The 18,462-nt window shown below is 56.0% G+C and overlaps 1 protein-coding gene and 1 pseudogene across 1 annotated transcript; both read left to right on the top strand.

Moving 5' to 3' along the window:
• The first annotated feature begins 347 nt into the window (after positions 1-347).
• LOC115391102 (oocyte zinc finger protein XlCOF19-like) lies at positions 348-1,440 on the top strand (annotated as a pseudogene).
• A 1,188-nt stretch (positions 1,441-2,628) lies between these two features.
• On the top strand, positions 2,629-16,757 carry LOC115391103 (zinc finger protein 628-like). Its single transcript, XM_030095206.1, has 6 exons — positions 2,629-2,642; positions 3,722-4,104; positions 7,074-7,147; positions 10,287-10,398; positions 15,753-16,091; positions 16,168-16,757. The coding sequence occupies exons 1-6, from the start codon at positions 2,629-2,631 to the stop codon at positions 16,707-16,709; spliced, it is 1,464 nt and encodes a 487-aa protein (XP_029951066.1). The 3' UTR covers positions 16,710-16,757.
• The last annotated feature ends 1,705 nt before the right edge of the window (positions 16,758-18,462 follow it).

Genomic DNA, 18,462 nt, shown 5'->3' on the forward strand with positions numbered 1-18,462 from the left:
GTCATCTGTTGATTTGAATTCAGGGGTTAAAGTTTGGCTTAAATCAGCCAATCACAGCTCTCTGTCCATGTGATGCGGTCATGTGACAGGCTGGACCAATCACATGACACCTGGTTTACAGAGTCCAGACCTGCTGGAAGCTTCAGAACGTTAGCCCCGCCACCCTTTATAGACAGCCAATAAGAACGCTGTGGAGGACGTCACGTTAGCCCCGCCCACCTTTATAGACAGCCAATAAGAACGCTGTGGAGGACGTCATGTTAGCCCCGCCCAACTTCATATACAGCCAATGAGAACGCCTGGGGGGGGGACACTGCATTAGCTCCGCCCATCTTTTTGTACCGCCCATGGTTGACACCTCCAGGTGAAGCTGCTGTGGGTAGACAGGTGAGGCTCCAGGCTGCAGTGAGCTGCACCCTTGTGGTCCACAGCGCCCCCTGGTGGCAGCCTTTCTAACGTCACTCTTTCCTCCTCAGGTTGATCCCGGCAGCCCCCCTGTTCCACCGTCAGCACGGCGCCGGGTTTTGGCTCCGAGGGTCCTCGGCAAGCGCGGCCCGTCGGGGCCGGATCGCCGCGGCCGTTACCGACGGAGCGGCTCCTGGGCTCCGCCCGCCGCCGGCGAGCCTCCGGGCGACGCCGGAGTTTGAAGCGTCGTCCAGTACGGCGGCTTCAGTGTGCTGCCCGTTGCCGTGGGAACGGCGGCCATCCCGACATCAGCGCCGGGAGCCTTCCGGGCACGGGGCGGGTCAGGACGAGCCGCCGCCACCCCCCCTTCCCCACGCCTGCACCTTCTGCTCGCGCCGCTACGCCCCACCAGTGCCAGCTACGCATCCACGAGCGCGCGCACGCCGGCGAGAAGCCGCACCGCTGCGCGCAGTGCGGCAAGAGCTTCGGGCAGCTCTGCAGCCTGAAGCGCCACCTGGTGGTGCACACGGGGGAGCGGCCCTTCCCCTGCCCCACTGCGGGAAGCAGTTCTCCACCGCCGCCAACCGCAAGGTGCACCAGAGCGTGCACACCGGCGAGCGCAGCTTCCACTGCGCCAAGTGCGGCAAGAACTTCTCCTTCCTCAGCAACCTGATCCGGCACCAGGCGCTGCACGCCCGGTAGAGGCTGCAGGGTCCGGGCGCCGCTCGGGGTTTACATGTTCTCCCTGTGCACGCCGCTCGGGGTTTACATGTTCTCCCTGTGCACGCCGCTCGGGGTTTACATGCTCCCTGTGCACGCCGCTCGGGGTTTACATGTCTCCCTGTGCACGCCGCTCGGGGTTTACATGTTCTCCCTGTGCACGCCGCTCGGGGTTTACATGTTCTCCCTGTGCACGCCGCTCGGGGTTTACATGTTCTCTCAGAGTGAATGAGCTCAGAGTGACGTTTTTGTATTTAAAATTCTGACATTCGACTTTAATCTTGGAATTCTGGAAATAAAGAGTTTTTCACCCGACACGATCTTCATTCAGCTGAAGCTAGCATCACTTTAAACTGTCATGGAAGTTCGTCTGTTCTTGAAATGAAGACTTTTGGAGAAATGGAGTTTCTAAAAGGGATTCGTGTCTGCAGACGGAGGAGAGAAGGTCCTGCAGGGCGATGCTCTCTCTGGGATCTGCTGGGTCACCAAGGGGAGAAGGATCGTTTCTGCAGATTTTAAGCGTCACATCTTTACAGGATAAAGTCATCAGAGCTGTTCTATGGATCTGATTGACCATTCATTTTGTTTTCTACATGAGTGTTTTCCTGGTGTTCTGACTCTTCCTCCCTCAGACTGATCTTCTTCTCTCCCACAGTTTCAGATTGAACAATAAAAACCGTGTTTAAAGCTGGGCGGTGATATGCTGATGTTTGTCCAGGGGTCCAAGTAATAAGTAGGGAAACTGCTTTTCAAGTGCAGTAACTAAACCGCGTTCCGAATTATTATGCAAATGATATTTTTGTCTGATTCTCTGAACAGTTGATGTAAATGACAATCAGCATAATTTTCAAGTCATCAGCCGTCAAAATTTTATCCAAATGTTACTGAACAAACCTCCCAGTGAAAACTATTTTTCTCAGAAATAAAAACTTAAAATGCACTGTTCAAATTATTATGCACAACAGAGTTTCAAGACACTTTCTAGTTTGTAAAGAAGTGAACATTAGGAGGTCATCTTTACTGAAATCAAGCTGTTTCAATCAGAAACTTCTCAACAGGTCGAGTCAGTTTATCGCAGGACCTGATTGGACAGCAGCTCCATTCCTGCCTCCGCTGAGCTGTGAGGTCATGGAGTTTCTGCTTGGACGTCTGCAGGATGTCAGAGCAGCCTCCAGAGCTGAACTGTCCCCCCCCAGAGCTTTGCTTGATGCTCCAGAGATCCTCAGTGGGACGGAGGACCTGGAGGAGGACCTGGAGGAGGACCTGGAGGACCTGGAGGAGGACCTGGAGGACCTGGAGGACCTGGAGGAGGACCTGGAGGACCTGGAGGACCTGGAGGAGGACCTGGAGGACCTGGAGGACCTGGAGGAGGACCTGGAGGACCTGGAGGACCTGGAGGAGGACCTGGAGGACCTGGAGGAGGACCTGGAGGACCTGGAGGAGGACCTGGAGGAGGACCTGGAGGACCTGGAGGACCTGGAGGACCTGGAGGACGGGGCCACCATGAGCTCCAGCCAGTGAGGCCGAGGCCTTCCTGCAGCAGGAGATGCTGCCTTGTCCTGCATGCAGACGGTTTTGTTTCGGACAGCACGGTTCTTCTTTTGTACCGTGGCAGACAGCGGGCAGTCAGAACCTCAGCAGGCTCTGCAGAAGTCCTGTTCACACCCTCAGGGACCCCGCAGGGCCCGACCAGCTCTCGCCCCGTGATTCTGGTCCAAAACATGACTCTGCCCCCTCCTTGCTGGCGTGGCAGCCCAGTTGGGACACGGTGGCCAAATTCCGTCCACTGCTCCGTCCAGCTGGACCGTCCACTGCTCCGTCCACTGCTCCGTCCACTGCTCCGTCCAGCTGGACCGTCCAGGGCTGCACGGCGTTCTTCAGCGAACAAGACGATTTGAAAACGGGTCCTCGTGTGTTTGTGGGCCACTGCAGCCGCTCCTGCAGCCCAGCATCGGTCCGGGGTGTCCAATAGAAGGTTCATGCAGAACTGCAAGAGTGTGGAGGGTCCTACACCTGGATGTTGGCGGGACTCCAGAAGCTCCAGCAGCTTCAAATCCCCGTTAGCTGCTTTGTGATGGCATTTCGGCAGCTGCTCTCTTAATGTTTGTCGGGCAGAATCCTGCCAGCACCGCACCGCTTGGCATCGCATGAAAACCCATGTGGAATAAATCCCAGCTACGCCACTGAAACCAACCAACCAACAAACCGACGTGATTCCATGACCTCCTGGCGGAGGTCATAAGAGGTCATAAGACTGACTTCAACCTCAATCAAGCCTGAAAACAACATGAACATGTGAAAGGTGTAAAGATCTCGTAAAGTTGTCAGACTGTCCTCACATTTATATCTTAGTTTGAAAATATTAGTCATAAAATGTCTCAAAACGCTGAAGGTGTTCAAAGTGTCAGAATACAGTAGGTCTCATTCTCAGGAGAGTCTTTAAACTTGGGTTCGGGTTCATACAGTGCGGACCCTGGGGAGCCTCTGAGGGGCCCCTGTCGGTCCCCTGACTCTATGTTTGACCCCGTTGTTTACCTGAGCTGAGCCGGAACACAGAGCTGCGGAGACGCAGCGGCGGGAAACCGCTCCGTGGCAGAAACAACACCGTGACGTCATCAGAGGGCGACGCCAGCAGCGGCTCGGAGCCACAACAGATCCGGCCGGCGGCGCGCGGCCCTGTCGACCCCGGAGCCCCGGAGCCCCGCACGGCCCGCACGGCCCCGCTGATGGCGGACCCCGGCGGCCTCCAGGCGCAGATCGCCTCCATCATCGAGGCGCTGGCCAACGCGGCGGCGGCGGAGATCTGCCAGCTCGTGGACGACGGCTACGCGGCGCTGCGCGCGCAGATGGAGCGCGAGCGGCAGAGGAGCGACGCGGAGAAGGACGCGCTGCGGCACAAGCTGCGCGAGATGGACGTCAAGGTGCGCAGCTACGAGCGCAAGATGCGCAGACGGATCCATCACTTCAGGCCGCCCGAAGGTAAACATGAAGAGCGCGGCCCGCGGCGGCCGTCCGGCAGGCAGGGAGCGGTCTAACAGGTGTCAGGAGGAAACCCGCTTCTCAGGGTCCTCCCACCTGGATCAGAATCAGCTCAGGAGAGGGAGGGGGACAGTCCACTGGACAGTAGTCCGTCGTCTCACCAGGACGTCCTGGTCCTGGTCCTGGTCCTGGTGCCCTCCCTGGTCGGGGTTTAGCTGATTGTGTGGAGGATGTTGAGGGGACCACCTTCATGAACCCTCGTCTGTTTACTGTTGCCATGGCGACGACACCCCAGCTCAAAGGGGTCCTTTCAGCCCGGATCACACGACGACCTCCGACCTCACCAGGTGGTGGAACGTCTGACACGCGGCTCCTGACAGCTAATGTCTCTTCACACGGCAGGCGTCTGGTGTGTGTGTGTGTGTGTGTGTGTGTGTGAGTGTGTGTGAGTGTGTGTGTGTGTGTGTGTGTGTGTGTGTGTGTGTGTGTGTGTGTGTGTGTGTGTGTGTGTGTGTGGTGTAGCAGCACACACAGTGAGGACCAGAAGACAGCGGCTCTTCCTGCTGTGACCTCAGGGTTTGGCAGACCGGCTCTTTCTACAGGGCTTCTGAGAGACCAGACCTGAACCAGACCAGAACCAGATCACATGTAACAGAGACTAGAGTGGGACAGGTGTGAGACATGAAGGACGGTCAGTGGACTCTCTGGAACGTCTCTGTCCAGGTGAAGGCGTGGCGGTTGTGGCGGCGGTCCAGGGTTATGGGAGCAGAGCTGTCCATCTGTCCACAGAGCTGTCCCTGTCTCAGTCCGTCTGTCCACAGAGCTGTCCCTGTCTCAGTCCGTCCCTCTGTCCCTCTGTCTGTCCGTCTGTGGGTGAAAGTCCTGCTACTCTGCATTAAAGTTGTCAAAGCGCACAAAACATTCAGCGTTGAAGAAATGTCCCGTTCAGCTTGACGTTGGGAGTCCAGCGGGTTCCCGGTCGGACTCCACCACAGCCTGCCGTCCAGCGGAGCGAGGGCTTCGGTGCCCTGAGCTCAGGCTGGCAGGCTCACTCAGGATGCCCCCCCAGTTCCACATCAGAACGAGTGACAGCCGTCCAGCTGTTTTCTTCCTCTGCTGAGCTTTGCAGTGGGACAGCAGAGCCAGCGTTCGTGTCGCGGTAGGAACCGAATCCCTTCGCGGTGTAAACGTCGCAATGTAAAACCTGCTGTGTGATGGAGGCGCTTCTGAATGGCCGTTGTAGTCACTCAGCACGGCTCGTTGTTGTTCTTAAAGCAAACATAAGTCATTTGTGAGCACGTATAGTGCAGAAGAACAACAGAAGTAGTCAAATTCTTGCAAAAATAAAGTGGATATTGTAAACAGTACTTCAAGGCTTTCTGAAAGGCACGTGCAGAACCAGTGAGAAGGTTCTGGAATCCAGAATAGTGCAAAAGTTCCCCAACTTGAAATCTCCTCGTCTTAAAGGAGGTAAGAAGAAGGAGACATTGAGACAGCACTGCTTCAGGGGCGCAGAACGGAGAAAAGAGTCAGTGAGCGACTGAGCAACGAGACCCAGCACCTTTCAGACGGACCGGACCGGTTCCAGTTCTGCGTCGGTTCAGGGCAGCTGCTCCACCCTCCCTGGCTCCACTGCAGGCCGCGGGCAGCAGGCGGTGTTGCCCCAGTGCTAAATGCCCTCTCTGGTGGGGCACTGGGGCAGGAGTGCCTGGAGCAGCCTCCACCTCTCCAGAGGGTCAGCTTCTCCGTCAGCCTCCACCTCTCTCCTCAGCCTCCACCTCTCTCCTCAGCCTCCACCTCTCCAGAGGGCCGGCGTCTCCGTCAGCCTCCACCTCTCCCGTCAGCCTCCACCTCTCTCCTCAGCCTCCCCCTCTCTCCTCAGCCTCCACCTCTCCAGAGGGCCGGCGTCTCCGTCAGCCTCCACCTCTCCCGTCAGCCTCCACCTCTCTCCTCAGCCTCCACCTCTCTCCTCAGCCTCCACCTCTCTCCTCAGCCTCCACTTCTCCAGAGGGCCAGCGTCTCCGTCAGCCTCCACCCACTGCAGGGAGCTTTTTGTCTCCAAGGGCAGCTCTGGCAGAGGGAGCAGCGGGGATCCACGCTGGGTGGATCCAGGTTGAGTAGATCTGGGTTGAGTGGATCCAGGCTGAGTGGGTCCATGTTGACTGGATCCAGGTAGACCCAGGATGAGAGGATCTATGTAGGTCCAGGCTGAATAGATCCAGTTGGATCCAGGCTGTGTGGATCCAGGTAGACCCAGGCTGAATGGATGCAGTTGGGAGCCCTGCCCCGCCCAGCGGGGTGTCTCGGGGCTCCGCCCCCCCGGTGTTCCAGATGAACTGGTGTCCCTCTTAACTGGTGACCAGCAGGTGTTGAACCTGAACCTTGTAGAGGTTCTGGTGACGCCGGTTCTCTACAGTCCAGTAAATTCATCAGTTCAGAGTCTTTAGTGAGTCTGATTCTAACATCTGCTGCTTCCAGCATGTTTACAGGAACCGTCACTGGTTACCACGGCAACCAGTTCATCCGTCACACCGGACGGCGGTCCGCTGGTAGTCTACCTCTGAGCTCTTTCAACACCCGGCTCCACCTCCTCCAGGGTTTGTTCTCTCCGGGTTTTATTAAAGTGTTTCTCAACCACCGCCCGGTTTTCTGCTGGTTTTTGACTCTCCTGCTTCCTGCTTCCTGCTTCCTGCTTCCTGTCACGTCATCACGTCACTCTGTACCAGGGAACGCCTGGCAGAACCGGTAATCCCCGTTTGATCCGCTCGGCTGTCAGGTGGCGTTTATATGAGACACGGAGCGGGTTCTGGATCGGCGTAGACCAGCTGGACCGATGCGGTCCGAGTGAAGCGGATCTCAGTGTTTAGTTGACTCATTTACACTCGGCTCTCCTCCAGTCTGACGTTACGGCCGTGGAAACCTGCTGCTGGTCCCGCTCAGCCCTCACCAAACCCGTCTGTTGTTTCCAGGAGCTGAAGACCGTCTGCCCCCTGCTGGGCCCCCCCCCCCTGCTGGACACAAAGCCTTCCTCCACCCTCAGCAGGTAACACACACACACACACACACACACAGAATTACCGCATTGGCCTGAATACAGGACAACTCTGATTATAAAACGACTATTTTTCAGATATCATTTTGGGAAAATAAAAACATGTTGAAGACAATCAGGTTCCTCATGAAATAACTTTTATTGTACAAGACGTCCGTCCGGCCGACTCCACCCGGTTCTGTGATTCTGTGCTTGGTATGAAGAACGCCAAAACGACTGGCTTCAGATTGTTACCGTTTATTTAAGTACAGCCAGATGTGATGCTCAGCTGGACCTCACAGGGAAAGATCCGCAGGATTTCACCCCGAAAGGATCCTGATGGTTCAGAGACGGAGCTTTAGTCCATGTTCTCCTGGGCGGGGCCCGACAGAGAGGCTGGACTTTTGATGTGAGCTGCCGACCGAGAGCTGACATCCTGATCCATGGCGCGTCGCTGTCATCTCAGGTGGACTTTGTTCTGCTTCTTCATTTCATGGCTGAAATAACTCGATATTTTGGCCGTAGTTTGTTGTAGAAAGTAACGCCAGGAAGGCACTGAAGGTGGAAGCGCCGGTGCTTGGCTGTTGGTATTGGAGGTATCTGCTGCCTGCTCCGCCTGGTCACATCGGCTGCTCTCAGCTGGATCCGGCTGCTCTCGGCTGGATCCAGCTGGATCCCGCTGCTCTCGGCTGGATCCAACTGGATCCCGCTGCTCTCGGCTGGATCCAGCTGGATCCCGCTGCTCTCGGCTGGATCCAGCTGGATCTGGCTGCTCTCGGCTGGATCCCCCTGGATCCCGCTGCCCTCGGTTTTCCTCTGTGTCGCTGTGTGTTCTGGTGACCTGTGGAGAGACTTTTCTCCTCCTGTCCTCTTTTTTCTGAATCACGTGAATCTCTGTCGCTGAGTGTGTGTGTGTGTGTGTGTGTGTGTGTGTGTGTGTGTGTGTGTGTGTGTGTGTGTGTGTGTGTGTGTGTGCGTGTGTGTCCACCTCTCTTGTGATTAGACCCAGTGACATACGGACAGCAACACCGTAACTAATCGTCATTTAATTTATTTTATTTTGAAAACTGAGCGGATTCTCTTGCCTTTTCTGTTTCCGACTTCCTGTCTGGTCCGATCTGCTGGATCCAGCTTGACAATTGGCGCTCTTGGCGCTCTCGGCGCTCGCGGCTCACGTGAAAAATAGAACGAAGCGGAGCGGGCGCTGCAGAGCGCGAGCGGCGCCGCCCTGCGTGTTGTGTGCGGCAGGCAGAGAGGTGAACATGGAGGCCATCAGAAACTCCGTGCACGGCGCTTCCGCCCTCAGTGCGTTCCCCTGTACGGCACTCGCTGCAGCTGCAGCTGACTACCCCGCCCCCCCCCCCCCCCCCCCCCCCCCCCCACAGTGACCACACACACAAACACTAGTTTGCAGCGGCGCGTCTCGTGTGAGGACAGCATGTGGAGCGCCCTTTATGCAGGAAAACTGAAGTTTTCGTGTAAAAAAAGTAACAATTATTTTAATTTAACTTGACCTTCTGGGGGGGCGGGGCGCCCCCCTAATATAATGGCAGGGGAAACACTGGGACATCTTAGACCCTTGGTGCAGGTGTCTCAGGAACAAGTGTCACAGTGACCTGATGCGCCGCCAGTTCAGCTGCTCCAAGAATACAGCTGCAGAAACACTGGCATCAAACTCATTTGTAAACATGGACAGGATGAGCAGCGAGCCGAGCTCGGTCCTGGTTTACCGAGGTCCCGGCTGAAGCCGATTGTCCGGCGTCCTCCCAGGTCTGAGACATGGTCCTCAGGTCTCCCGGGGTTCAGATTCTGGTCTTCAGCTGAGCGGCCAGCAGTCCTCATGGAGTGTTTTTACCTGCTGGATCTGCTCAGAGTCTTCCAACATCTCTATGAGCCCCGCGGCCCTGCAGCCCTCTGCTGCTCTGCTGCTCTGCTGCTGCTGCTCTGCTGCTGCTCTGCTGCTGCTCTGCTGCTCTGCTGCTCTGCTGCTCTGCTGCTGCTCTGCTGCTCTGCTGCTCTGCTGCTGCTCTGCTGCTCTGCTGCTGCTCTGCTGCTCTGCTGCTCTGCTGCTCTGCTGCTGCTCTGCTGCTGCTGCTCTGCTGCTGCTCTGCTGCTGCTGCTCTGCTGCTGCTCTGCTGCTGCTCTGCTGCTGCTCTGCTGCTGCTGCTCTGCTGCTGCTCTGCTGCTGCTCTGCTGCTGCTGCTCTGCTGCTCTGCTGCTGCTCTGCTGCTGCTCTGCTGCTTTGCTGCTCTGCTGCTCTGCTGCTCTGCTGCTGCTGCTGCTGCTCTGCTGCTGCTCTGCTGCTGCTGCTCTGCTGCTCTGCTGCTGCTCTGCTGCTGCTCTGCTGCTCTGCTGCTCTGCTGCTCTGCTGCTGCTGCTGCTGCTGCTCTGCTGCTGCTCTGCTGCTCTGCTGCTCTGCTGCTGCTCTGCTGCTGCTCTGCTGCTGCTCTGCTGCTCTGCTGCTGCTCTGCTGCTCTGCTGCTCTGCTGCTCTGCTGCTGCTCTGCTGCTCTGCTGCTCTGCTGCTGCTCTGCTGCTCTGCTGCTCTGCTGCTCTGCTGCTGCTGCTGCTGCTGCTGCTGCTGCTCTGCTGCTCTGCTGCTCTGCTGCTGCTCTGCTGCTCTGCTGCTCTGCTGCTGCTGCTCTGCTGCTGCTGCTCTGCTGCTGCTCTGCTGCTCTGCTGCTCCCTCCGACCCTCTGCTCTGCCCCCCGGGCCCTCACTCTGCCAGTGAGTGAGGCGGTCCGCTGGCGGCGGTCTGCTGCTGGTCCACCACCCAGCTGTTGAACAGCTGCTGAGCGCTCTGCCTCCATCTCTCCTCCAGGGTTTGTTCTCTGAGTTTTTATTAAAAGTGTTTCTCAGGTTCTTCTGCTGATTTTTGACTTTCCTGCTTCCTGCTTCCTGCTTCCTGTCACGTCGTCACGTCCCTCCGTACCAGGGAACGCCTGGCAGAACCAGGAACAGTCCACTCCGCTGTCAGCAGCTGTTTATGTGAGACGCTGAGCAGATGCATGATGGGTGTAGACCACCTGTACAGTCGGATCTGAACTAGATCCTGGTCTGAGGGAAGCGGATCACCTGCGGTCCGTCAGCAGGGGGATCTCTGGACCGTGGAAACGTGCCGACTGAGGATGTCTCTCACCGTCTCCCGGCAGGAGGACGCCAAATCACTGCTGCTGGTCAAGCAGGAGGAGGAGGACCGGGACGAGTGCAACCTGGACCTGAAGGTGGAGGTCAACATCCGAGCCGAGTGCGGCCTGTCCACAGGTAGACCCGGTTCCACAGGTAGACCCAGTTCCACAGGTAGACCTGGTTCCACAGGTAGACCCGGTGCAGGGAGGACTCCACCCTGGTTTCTGAAGCGCTGAGCAGCATTCCCTCTGAGGAAGCAGCTCTTCGTCAAATCAACCAAGAAACCCAGAACGCGTCACATCCCTCAGGAAGTCCCTTTTCCATGTCGTGGAGGCCCAGGGCCCCCCCACCCTAACTGACCCCCCCCCCCCCCCCCCCCCCACCCCCCCACCCCACCACACTCCACCCGACCCCACCACACCCCAGAGGGGTTAGGTTAGGGTTAGAGGGGTTAGGATAGAGTTGGGGGGGTTAGGGGACAGCGTCGATTTGATAGGAATCTGGAATTCCAGAACTGCAAGTTCCGGATTCCGTAACTAAAAATTCCAGATCCGGTTTTTGCAGTTCTGGAATCTCAATTCCGGCTTTTGACCACTATGGTTTTGAGCGCTAGAGAGCCATCAAAAGTTAGAAAAGCATTTTAAAAGTCAGTTTTCAAGTGGCTAACCCATGTTTTTCACCAAAATGACTCTAAATAAATCAGAGAACCCGGCCATATGGGATTTTCACCCGAAATGTCAAAAATGTTGGGACGAGCCCCAAAACACACAAAACAGACAGTCACACCCCCACAAATGTGTGGGTGGGGGTCCTGCCGGTCCCCGAGGGGTCCCAAATTTTACGGTGGAAATTGACCCAACCGACCCTCAGGACACCTAAAGCTCATCAACCCGGATCAACGCTAGAGAGCGGGGGCCGATTCGTGAAGTCAAACATTTATAGAGGTCCTGGAGAGATGACACCCCACCACACCTGTCAGGGACCTCCCCAGCTGTCATTTGAAGTCAATCCCAGTCCTCTGGCTCCTTCCTGGGCCGAGTTATAGCAGATTCCAGGTGCGGTCAGAGCTTGACCGAATCTGGAATCCCCTTCCAGATTGCGTCCTTGACCCTTCAACGTGGAGTTAGACACTTGCAAGCACCACCATTGCACTGCTGAGGCCCTCAGCTATCATCTGAAGTCCATCCCAGCCCTCCAGCTCCTTCCTGAGAGGAGTTATCATTGCTTGACCGAATCTGGAATCCCCTTCCAGATTGCATCTTTGACCCTTAAACGTGGAGTTAGACACTTGCAAGCACCACCATTGCACTGCTGAGGCCCTCAGCTGTCATTTGAAGCCAATCCCAGTCCTCTAGCTCCTTCCTGGGCAGAGTTATAGCAGATTCCAGAAGCGGTCATAGCTTGACCGAATCTGGAATCCCCTTCCAGAATGCGTCCTTGACCCTTAAAATTGCAGGTAGACACTTGAAACCACCACCATTGCACTGCTGAGGCCCTCAGCTATCATCTGAAGTCCAGCCCAGTCCTCTAGCTCCTTCCTGAGTAGTGTTACAGAGGATTCCAGGGTCAGTCATTGGCTGACTAAATGTGGAATCCCATTCCGGATCTGGAATCCCATTCCAGATTGCGTCTTTGAAGCTCAAAGTGTTTGGATCAGCCCAAAAACACTCAAAACAGACAGTCACCCCCCCGAGAGATACGTGTGCGGGGTCGTTGCCAGTCCCCGAGGGGTCCCAAATTTCATGGTGGAAATTGACCGAACTGACCCTCAGGACACCCAAGGCTCATCCCCACCGATCCAACCACATAGACTATGGGCTGATTCATGAGGGTCAAATTTTTATCCAGGGGGTAGAGAGATGACATCACAACACACCTGTCAGGGACCCCCCCCCCCCCCCCCCCCCCCCCCCCCCCCCCCCCGCTATCATCTGAAGTCAATCCCAGCCCTCTAGCTCCTTCCTGAGCAGAGTTAGAGCAGATTCCATATTCGGTCATTGCTTGACCAAATCTGGAATCCCCTTCCAGAATGTGCACTTGACCCTTAAAATTGCAGATAGACACTTGAAACTGCCACCATTGTGCCACTGACGCTCTCAGCTATCATCTGAAGTCAATCCCAGCCCTCTAGCTCTTTCCTGTGCCAAGTTAGAGCATATTCCAGAAACTGTCATTGGTTGACAAAATCTGGAATCCCCTTCCAGAATGTGCACTTGACCCTTGAAATTGCAGGTAGACACTTGAAACCACCACCATTGCACTGCTGAGCCCCTCAGCTTTCATTTAAGGCCCATCCCACACCTCTAGCTCCTTCCTGAGAGGAGTTATAGCAGATTCCAGAATCTGTCATTGGATGACGAAATCTGGAATCCCCTTCCAGAAAGTGTCATTGTCCCTTAAATGTGGAGTTATACACTTGAAAGTAACACCATTACACTTTTATTCCAGAAGGAGACATTGAAACCCTAAGTGTTTGGAACAGCCCCAAAACACCCAAAAACACCCAAAACCGACAGCCACCCCCTCAAGAGATATGTGTGCGGTGTTGTTGCCCCTCCCTGAGGGGTCCCAAATTTCATGTCGGAAATTGACCCCCCCAACCCCCAGGACACCCAAGGCTCATCCCCCTGGATCCAACCATATAGACTGGGGGCTGATTCCTGAGGTCAAATTTTTATTCAGGAGGTAGAGAGATGACACCACAACACACCTGTCAGGGACCCCCCAGGGAGACATATATCAAACTTTCAATAACCTAGCCCTAATTGTTTGGAAACTAGGGTTAAATGACCTCTGACCCCTAGGGTTAGGAGGGTCATCCTCCCGGCCCCTCCCCTTCCACACAAAATTTAAAAAATAAGTACAAGTTCCAAATGCAAATTTTCATGGCACTGAGTGGCTGAGTGGTCTAATGCTATGGCTTTCAACGCAGCTTTTGTGGGATCAAATCCCACGGGGAACATGCTTATTGTGGTGAGCGTCAAAGTTTTTCTTTAGGGGTCAGAGAGATGTCATCACAACATACCTGATTTTTGGGCTGTAGGGTTACAGAGTTAGGGTGTAGGGTTACAGAGTTAGGGTTGCACATAGAGTTGACCATAAAACCCTTAACATTGAAATTAGACACTTGAAACTACCACCATTACACTCGTAGGACCCTCAGCTTTCATTTGAAGCCAGTCCCACGCCTCTAGCTCCTTCCTGAGAGGAGTTATAGCAGATTCCAGAATCTGTCATTTGATGTCAAAATCTGGAATCCCCTTCCAGAATGTGACATCGATTTTTAAAAAGTGCAGGTAGACACTTGAACCTACAACCATTGCACTGCTGAGGTCCTAAGCTTTCATTTGATGCCAATCCCAGCCCTCTAGCTCCTTCCTGAGAGGAGTTGTAGCAGATTCCAGGATCTGTCATTGGATGATGAAATCTGGAATCCCCTTCCAGAATGTGCACTTGACCCTTAAACGTGGAGTTAGACACTCGAAACCACCACCATTACACTCGTAGGGCCCTCAGCTTTCATTTGAAGCCAATCCCACGCCTCTAGCTCCTTCCTGAGAGGAGTTATAGCAGAGGATTCCAGAATCGGTCATTGGATGACAAAATCTGGAATTCCCTTCCATAAAGTGTCATTGACCCTTAAACGTGGAATTAGACACTTGAAAGTACCACCGTTACACTTGTAAGGCCCTCAGCTTTCATTTGAAGCCAATCCCACACTTCTACCTCCTTCCTGAGAGGAGTTACAGAGGATTCCAGAATGTGTCATTGGTTGACGAAATCTGGAATCCCTTTCCAAAATCTACAGTGTTGTACCTACACACTTGAAACCACCACCATTGCACTGCTGAGGCCCTCAGCTTTCATTTGAAGCCAATCCCACACTTCTACTCCTTCCTGAGAGGAGTTACAGAGGATTCCAGATTCTGTCATTGGATGACAAAATCTGGAATCCCCTTCCAGAATGCGTCCTTGACCCTTAAAATTACAGGTAGACACTTGAAACCACCACCATTGCACTGCTGACACCCTCAGCTTTTATTTGAATTCCATCCCACACCTGTAGCTCCTTCCTGAGAGGAGTTATAGCAGAGGATTCCAGGATCGGTCATTGGATGACAAAATCTGGAACCCCATTCCATAAAGTGTCATTGAAGCTGTAAGTGTTTGGATCAGCCCAAAAACACCCAAAACAGACAGTCACCACCCCAACAGATGTGTGTTTGGGGGTGTTGCCACTCCCCAAGGGGTCCCAAAATTCATGGTGGAAATTGACCCAACTGACCCTCAGGACACATAACACTCATCCCCCTGTATCCCACCATACAGTCTATGGGCTGATTCATGAGGTGAAATTTTTATACAGGTTTAGAGAGATGACATCATACCACACCTGTCAGGGACACCCCCCCCCCCCCCCCCCCCCCCCCCCCCCAGCTTTCATTTGAAGTAAATCCCACACCTCTAGGTGTTTCCTGGGCTCAGTTACAGCACATTCCAGAATCGGTCATGGCTTGACCAAATCTGGAATCCCTATCCAAAATCTACAGTGTTGTAGTTAGACACTTGAAACTACTTCCATTGCACTGCTGAGGTCCTCAGCTTTCATTTGAAGTCATTGCCAGAGCTCTCGGTCCTTCCTGAGCTGAGTTGGAGCTCGTTTTCAGAATGAAGCAAACCGGAAACGGAATCTTCAGTTCTGGAAGAAAATTCCAGATTTGGTAGAAAGGTCCTAGGCACTCAGAAACGGTGGCCAAGGGAGCCCACGTCCCCTAACTGTAGTTCAAACCAACTCCCAGCTCTCTAGCATGTCCCTACGGCTCACAGTGGTAGCATTTACCAATTGTGGAACTTTCTTCCAGAAAGTGTCAGACAAATTGCTCCCCCTGGTGGTAAAACGGTGGTACTGCAACAAAAAAAAAAAAAGGTGCTAGAGGGTCAAAAGACACATCACCGGACTGTAAAAAATCCCCTGAATTCACCTAGACGGTCTGTTTTTCTCTAGGACCCATGGTTAGGGAAATAAATGCCAAATACACTTTCTGGTTAAGAATGGCAATACTTGATATGTGGTAGAGCTCGCCGAGGCGGTTCCAACGGTCCTACTCCCGGCGCTCAGAGACCAATTCAGGAATCCCCTAATTAGGGTTAGGATCGGGGTTAGAGGGGTTATAGGGGTTAGGGTTAGAGGGGTTAGGATCGGGGGTTAGAGGGGTTAGGTTCGGGTTAGAGGGGTTCGGATCGGGGTTAGAGGGGTTAGTTTAGGGTTAGAGGGGTTAGGGTCGGGGTTAGAGGGGTTATAGGGGTTAGGGTTAGAGGGGTTAGGGTTAGAGGGGTTAGGGTTGGGGTTAGAGGGGTTAGGGTTGGGGTTAGAGGGGTTAGGTTAGGGTCAGGAGGTTCGGGTCGGGGTTGTTTCAGGCTAACCTCAGCCTAAGCCATGGCGTCCGTGTGGCTTCTGGTGACGTTATCTCGGTTCTGTCTTGTCTCAGCTCTGGAACCCGGTGCAGAAGACCCGTCCACCGACTCTGTCTCGGATCCCAGCGTCTCCGTCTCGCAGCCGCCCCCCTCCCCCTCGGACTCCACGGTGGACCTCGCCGGAAGGCCTCGAGCCAAACGTCGAGCCTGCCAGCCGGTGTGCGGCGGCGCGGAGCCGCCGGGTCCCGACGGCGCGCCGAAGCCGGAGGTCCAGGATGACCACGCTCCGGGAGAAGGGGTCCACCCGTCGTCCCAGCCGCCGGCCCCCCCGGCCTCCGGCGAGCCCGGTCCGGAGCGCTTGGGCAGCCTGGGCCTGGACATGGCGTGGATGCAGGAGCGCGTCAGCCATCTCGGCGCGGCGACGCCGTGGCCCAACTGGGCCTGGGGGGCGCCGAGGCCGGACACGCACCCGCCTCCTTCCCCTCACAGGCGGCGGACGGTTTGGACGGCCCCCCCGACCATGCTCTCGCCGGCGGTTCTCACGAAATGGCTGCGTTCGCCGCCCTCGTTCGACATGGCCGCGTGACGGCCCGCCGCCGCCCCCCCTCCTCCCCCCCCCTCCCCCCGCCACCCCCTGCCACCCGCCGGCCGGCCTGAGGCGGCCCTACAGGAGCGCCGGCCCCACCAAGGAGCCCGTGGCGTGCGGCGCGTGCGGGCGTGTCTTCCCCGGCGCTGCCGCCCTGGAGCTGCACCGCCGGGTCCACACCGGCGAGCGGCCCTACGCCTGCCCGCACTGTGGCAAGGGCTTCGCCCAGCCCAACAACCTGCGCGTGCACCTCCTCATCCACACCGGCGAGCGGCGCTACCGCTGCACGCTGTGCGGCAAGAGCTTCATCTCGTCCAGCCACCTGAAGCGCCACCGCACCGTGCACACGCAGGAGAAGCCGTACAGCTGCTCGCGCTGCGGACAGGCCTTCAGCCAGATGTGCAGCGTGCGGCGACACCGGCAGCAGTCGCAGTGCGGCCTGTAGCGCCGCTCCGACGCACACCGCTGCGACAGCTGCACGGGAGGCGCCATGATCCAGATTCAGAGCCCGGCTGTCTGAGACCAGCATGCAGTGGTTCAGTCATAAGTCTTCTGGCTCCGCCCACAGCTGGACCACAGACTGCTCCTGTGGGGGATCCTGCCGGTCACTGCTGAAAAATCAAGCTTCAAACAGAACTGTGGGCCAAAACCTAGATTCAGGTCTGACCGTGGTCCAGAGACCGAGGTTCAGGCCTGACTGTGGTCCAGAGACCGAGGTTCAGGCCCGACTGTGGTCCAGAGGCCGAGGTTCAGGTCTGACCGTGGTCCAGAGACCGAGGTTCAGGTCTGAGCGTGGTCCAGAGACGAGGTTCAGGCCCGACTGTGGTCCAGAGACTGAGGTTCAGGTCTGGTTTCTGCTGCAGGTTCTTGTTCAGGGTTTCTCGCGGTTCCAGCTGCTCGCCGTCCACCAGTGCAGTAACACCAGAGTCACCACAACACGAGGACTGGAACCACGTCTTCACTGCACTTTATTTAAAACCAGACTGCGGCGCGGAGCTGCACGGGGCTCCGCTCCTTTAAAGAGCTCCGGTCACCGTGGGAACGCCGACATTCCCGAGCCACACTGTAGCAGCGAGATGGTTCGTTTTCTCCCTTCCAGTGCGGTGAAGCCAGGAGGGCGAGGCCTGACCGGGAGCCAACATTTCAGTCTGTAGAAAAAAGAAGAATTAAATCAAAAACTGCAGCGGCGAAGTGGGACGCTTGGTTTGTCATCGCAGCGTCTGTGAACAGCGTCTGAGTGTTGTGCTCATCAGCAAGAGGCCGTCACCGCTGGAGGATACATGTTCTGCTGAAGTCTTTCTGGTTGTAACAATGTTGAAGCTTTCTTCCATTCTGGTCTTCATTCTGTGTGAGGTGACTTCTGTTCTGTATGTGGAACGTCTTCCGCTCCTGGTGCTCCCAGAAACAAACTTTAGGTTCCAGTGAAAGCGTCCAGACTCCTCTTGTCTTTGTTCAGGACGTCAGCACTGCCACCTGTCAGGGTGAAACATTCATCCATCCAGTGAAACATTCATCCATTCATTGTCTAGACCCGCTGGGTTCCCCTCGGGGTGGCTGGAGCCAATCCCGGCCGCTGTGGGCGGGGCCTACCTGGGCACGTCGCCAGTCCGTCGCCCTGTTCACACCTGGCAGGACCGACCAACCGGACCATCCGGACCAACCGGACCAACCGGACCATCCGGACCATCCAGACCAACCGGACCAACCGGACCATCTGGACCATCCAGACCATCCGGACCATCCGGACCATCCGGACCAACCGGACCAACCGGACCATCCGGACCATCCAGACCAACCAGACCATCCGGACCATCCGGACCATCCGTACCAACCGGACCATCCGGACCATCCAGACATCCAGACCAACCGGACCAACCGGACCATCCGTACCATCCAGACCAACCGGACCATCCGGACCATCCGGACCATCCGGACCATCCGGACCAACCGGACCATCCGGACCATCCGGACTATCCAGACCATCCGACGGCAGGAAACCAGACCAGCTGGAAGAATGAGGCGTGGACCACAAACACCGGCTCCGCCGACCCGGACTCTACATCTGCCATCGGTGAGCGAGCAGCTTCACGCACAGCCATCCCCACGTGCACACGCCCACTGCCAGTGCAACCCCGCCTCCGCAACACACACACACACACACACACACGCACTCACCCTGAAAGCTGCAGTAAGTGAGT

This window comes from Salarias fasciatus, chromosome 6 (assembly GCF_902148845.1).
Source record: "Salarias fasciatus chromosome 6, fSalaFa1.1, whole genome shotgun sequence".
Classification (NCBI taxonomy): domain Eukaryota; kingdom Metazoa; phylum Chordata; class Actinopteri; order Blenniiformes; family Blenniidae; genus Salarias; species Salarias fasciatus.